At 35.1% G+C, this 5,178-nt stretch overlaps 1 protein-coding gene across 2 annotated transcripts in view; it reads left to right on the forward strand.

The window, feature by feature from the left end:
• The window catches only part of ADAM17 (ADAM metallopeptidase domain 17), a 57,375-nt gene that overhangs the window by 21,023 nt on the left and 31,174 nt on the right, over positions 1-5,178 (forward strand). For both annotated transcript variants that reach the window (XM_004373071.2, XM_023728266.1), the window contains exons 6-8: positions 211-344; positions 2,419-2,508; positions 4,431-4,544. In XM_004373071.2, coding sequence (XP_004373128.1) covers positions 211-344; positions 2,419-2,508; positions 4,431-4,544 — 338 coding nt within the window. The remainder of the gene's footprint in view (positions 1-210; positions 345-2,418; positions 2,509-4,430; positions 4,545-5,178) is intronic.

The following is a 5,178-nucleotide window of genomic DNA, read 5'->3' on the forward strand; positions in this document are numbered from 1 at the left end:
ACTTGGTTTTGAATTCTATAATTCTATAATTTTAAAACCTTGTGTTACTTTTCACTTTTTTTCCTCCAAATTGTTTATTTCCAAGATACTTTTAAAGATACTGAGCTCAAATAATGTTTGTTTCAAAAATATATTAGATTTAAAGTGTTACTATAAAAAATCCCTGTTTTGGTGAATTTTGATTTAATAGTGCATACAAATTCATATTAGAGCTTGTCCATCGGGTGAAGAGAAGAGCTGATCCTAACCCTATGAAGAACACATGTAAATTATTGGTGGTAGCAGATCATCGCTTTTACAAATACATGGGCAGAGGGGAAGAGAGTACAACTACAAACTACTTAGTAAGTATTTGCTATTGGATAAATAATTGGACAAAAAATTCACGTAGGTAGGTAAGTCCATTTAAGAGAAGGCTAATATGTTTTGAAACTTAGTAAAACCAGATCTGCTTCAAATACTCTGTTATTTCCCTAAAATATTTGAGTGCTGTCCTGTGTGGTTCTTACATTACTGTGCAGAAATTCTAGTTTCACATTTATGAAAATCCATTTTACCTTTGAACTGATATTTTTGTACATTAGGATTTTTATGTGTATCAGGGTTGGGGAGAGTTCATGACGTAGGCCTCCCTTCTTTATACAACTGGATCCTTTAAAAATATTTCTCCTGGAATGGCAGTGATCTTGTTGGTGTCACATGTATAAATGTGTACCTCAGAGATAAAAAATGAATAAGTGTAGTTGTATGAACCTGTTATATCTCTGAGAAGAAAGTCAGTTCTGTTTATGCCATGTAAAAGAGCTAATTATTGTCATATAAGTGAAACAGGCAGGTTACAACTAACTCTAGAGCAGAGATATGAAGGAAAGATGAAAGAAATATTGACACTGAAGTTTTAAGCATTAAATATTGCAATTTTTAAAGTCAAGGGAATTATATTTCATGTCCTTTTTTTTTTTTTGTTAGTATGACCTCATTCATCGTGATAACTTGGCACTGACCAAAATATTGTTATCAAGAGAATAAAAGAGAATGCAGCTATTCATGAAGCGAAAGCCTAATGCAGTAAAGAGGTCTTTCTCGTTGCCTAGCTTTTGCCATTCTCTCCTTTTTATTCCTGCCCTCCCTTGTCCTTCCAGTCCATGGCAAGTGAATGAATTATGAGGGTAGTAGGAGTTGTGTGTGAAGTCACAGCAATTCTTGTTCCCAAGTAAGAGAGATTTCTTTCTTGAAAAAGCTTCTCTCTTGCTCTGGGTTTTGTATTAAGGGGCTCCTTTTAATTTACTTTTTTTGTTTATTACAGCAAGAATATGAATATGAGAGGTCTAGTCTTAAAAATTGTATTTCTTAGTCTTACAGTTACTTATAAACAGAGAACAGTTTCTTAGACCTGTAACTTGCTTCTCAGTTCGTGGAACATAACCTCATCTACTCAGTTTTTGAACAGTAAAATATTCTTTTTGAGCAAAAGATAAGTAACTAGCATCTTATTTCTCACGTAGCTTGAATCATCCTTGGCTATTATCACGTCCCTCCTTCCCCAACTTTCCCTACCCATTCCCCACACCCACACCCACGTGGCTCCAAAATCAGAGGACCAAAAAAAAACCGAAACCCATTGCCATCAAGTCAGTTCTGACTCATAGTGACCCTAAAGGACAGAGTTAGAACTTCCCCATAGGGTTTCCAGGGAGCACCTGGTGGATTCAAACTGCTGGCCTTTGGGTTAGCAGCCGTAGCTCTTAACCACTACACCACCAGGGTTTCCAAATGTCAGCCCACTGTGTTGCTCACCACTTTACCAAAAACACTGCAGTCAGAGGACAGAGAAGGGAAAAGTGGTAAAATGTGGCTCATTTCTTCTGGCCCTTTTTTTTAACCCATTCCTTAGTGCTAAATTTTGCCTGGTGGGGTTGGGGGTGGGGAAGTGGTGGTAGCAGTTATCCATCACTGCCCTTTATCTATTTCTGGAGACGGCATTTTAAGCACCTGCCAAGAGATAAAGTGAAGACAGAATACTACTTAGAAGGGAATGTTTTGGGTAAATTGATTGAGTTTTTTTTTTAAGTTGGTTGACTTTTAAATTTTATTTTCATAGTTTACTAGAGTGGTAGTTTTTAAAAAGCTTGCTACTTGATATTTTGGTTCTGTATGCAGCTGATTACCTGAAAATTGGAGTGAACTGTACCCCTCTTTTATTCTGGTAATATTTTAAATTTGGGGCTAGGAATAATGTCTTTGTTAGAGCTGTCAGTGATAAATGCTAATATGTTAGTGTTAATTTTTGTAATTGATAGAAACTTTTGCAATGGTATTTTCTCTAAACTGAATTTTATCCCTATAGATTTCATGTTACATTTCAAAATGTAATAAAGATCTCCTTCATCTCGCTGTCTCTCTTTTTTGAATGCACAGATAGAACTGATTGACAGAGTTGATGACATCTATCGGAATACTTCATGGGACAATGCGGGTTTTAAGGGCTATGGAATACAGATAGAACAGGTATTTATCAATGGATATGGCTTATATTACTGAGTTAAATTACTTGATGTAAATATTTGTTGCTTGTATTCAAAACCAAAAAACTTACCTTCAACTTTAATCAGTAAGTAAATATGCTCAAATACCAGTAATTTTACTTTTTCTAATGGATCACATAGTATTTCTATTAGTTATATATACGAAATTTTCTATTCCTAGGCATGTTTTAGGCACAGAGCCTTTTTAATCCGCTGTGATTTCTCTTCTCTAAATTCATGCCCCTTTTATTCCCTACATTGTTTTCTTTTTTCTCTGATGATGCTTTATGTCTTTAATTAGAATGCAAGCATCTATCTCTGACAGCACCCAGCATATATTGTTGAATCCTTAGAAAATTTTGTCAAAAGTACTGTGTACATTTGTAAGTCATTTACACATACCGAACCATTAGATATACTCTTTCTCCAGACATCTACTTCCGAGTGTTTGTAATCTTAATAGAGTGTGTCCAGCAGTGATATATTAATGTCACCTTAGTTATGTTTCAGCAAATATTATTCCAAATTGATGAGACTAATTAAAAAGACCATTCCAAGGGTATTGCCTTGGACAAACAGAAATTTTGATATGTAAATTACACAAATTATTGTCACTATTTTTTTTTAGGTTCTTTTAACCTCATAGGCTCTGTGTTGTAGTGTTTAGAGAGTTTTTTTAACTTTTGAAATCACACATCATACTTATAAATATTAAAATTTTACACTACTGGCATAAAACTAATAATTATTTTTCCCTTTTTCATTCTCTTTTTTGCACTTTTTGAGTTATTATTTTAAGTAGATAATATATACGCATAGTACAAAAAGCAGTGAAAAGTAAGTCTCCTCAGCATCTGTCCATTGTCAGCCTAGTTCATTTCTCTAGAGGCACCCATGTCACTAGTTTGCTACATATCCTTCCAGAGGTATTTTTTGCATGTACAATGTGGGTATGGTGTGTATTTTGCACAGTGACAGTATGCTGTACACCTGTGCACCCTGCTTTCCGTTCACAAAAATGTTGAAGAGTGTTGCATGTTGGTATATAAAACCTGCCTCACTTTTTAAAATAGCTGCATCGTATTCAAGTATTAGGGGACCAGTAAAGCTCCTTTAAGAACTTGGAAGCAATTGAAAGACTGAGGAGTAATGTAGGAGATAAAAATATCAGCTCATTAGTGATAAAAGATGGATTGGAGGATGTGGTTTAGATGTGCAGCCATGGTGGACTTCCAAGTATTTCATCCAAACTTGACCTTGACTGCCCGCCACCAAAGCTACAAAGCCTGCCCCAGTAACGAACCGATGAGAATGCACCTTGTATGCAGGCAGACAGGCAGGCAGAGCCACAAGAGAGACACCCAGAAACGACTGAGCTGAGCATGGCTTTGTTCCTTTCCACAAACTCACCATCAGCTCTGTTTTTGGAGAAAAGCTTTTCTTCTTCTTCTTTTTTTTCTTCTTAGCAGGTTTAATATGAATTTGTCTGAACTACATGTTCAAAGAGAGGTCATTATTCTTTATGATCTTTTAATCCCCTGGTTTACAAAGTGATATACATCTTACCATTTTACATTCTTAATGATTGACTACAGTTGGAATAAATATTTTAGGCTCATGTGACTCAAGTTCTCATTTTTCCAACTAAATAACAGAACAAATGAAAAATTAGGAGTACATTTATAACTTTATAAATCATTCATTGACAGGTGTTTTCCATGCCATGTGCTTCTCAGTTTGTTCTTAAACATTGAACATTACAGCTGAAGAATATGGAATTTTGGTTCTAAAACATTTCTTCTAGAATGATAGATGATCTTTTTTTGAACAGATAATACAGTATTATTTCAGAGTCTTAATGACTTTTTCTGAAGTGTTCTAAGTATGTTATCTTTTTAAGTATAGATTCGCATTCTCAAGTCTCCAGAAAAGGTAAAACCTGGTGAAAAGCACTATAATATGGAAAAAAGTTATCCAAATGAAGAAAAGGATGCTTGGGATGTGAAGACATTGCTAGAGGTAGGTCATGGAATCTTAGATGTGATGGTGTTACCAGGGAGTTAATCATCAATAGATTCTTTTATGTACCACTTTCTGCTTTCTACTACATGAATCTCGTCTGCATTAATGAGGGATATATTAGAAAAGGTAATTGGGAACCAGGAATGCTCCATCCCCTGTAGCAGGACAAATAGCAAGATGGGCAAAAAAAAAAAAAACTGTAGAAAAGAAAGCTATCATAAGCTAATGTTTCTTAACCTTAATATTTTTGAGAATTTAATGAGGTAATGGATCTTCTCTAGAAAATGGCAAGTATGCCATATGTAAATATTTTGCACACCATTTTGTTAATTCAAGTCTACCCGAAGCTTATCAATGGACCTCTTTGGGCAGTAATTATCTAACAGGGTATGAAAATGTATTGGACAGTAGAAATAGAACTTGGAGATCTGAAATTCTCTACAGGAATTTTTTATTTTTGTTTTTTACTTTTTCCATATAAAAATTTATACATACATTGTTATGTGACTCTAGTTGCTCTCCCCATACTGTGACAGCATACTTCTCCTTTCCACCCATGATTGCCTATGTCCATTCAACCAGCTCCTAACCCTCTCTGCCTTCCCATCTCAACTCCGGACAGAAGCTGCCC

This window comes from Trichechus manatus, unplaced genomic scaffold, assembly GCF_000243295.1.
Source record: "Trichechus manatus latirostris isolate Lorelei unplaced genomic scaffold, TriManLat1.0 scaffold00023, whole genome shotgun sequence".
In the NCBI taxonomy this organism is placed as follows: Eukaryota; Metazoa; Chordata; class Mammalia; order Sirenia; family Trichechidae; genus Trichechus; species Trichechus manatus.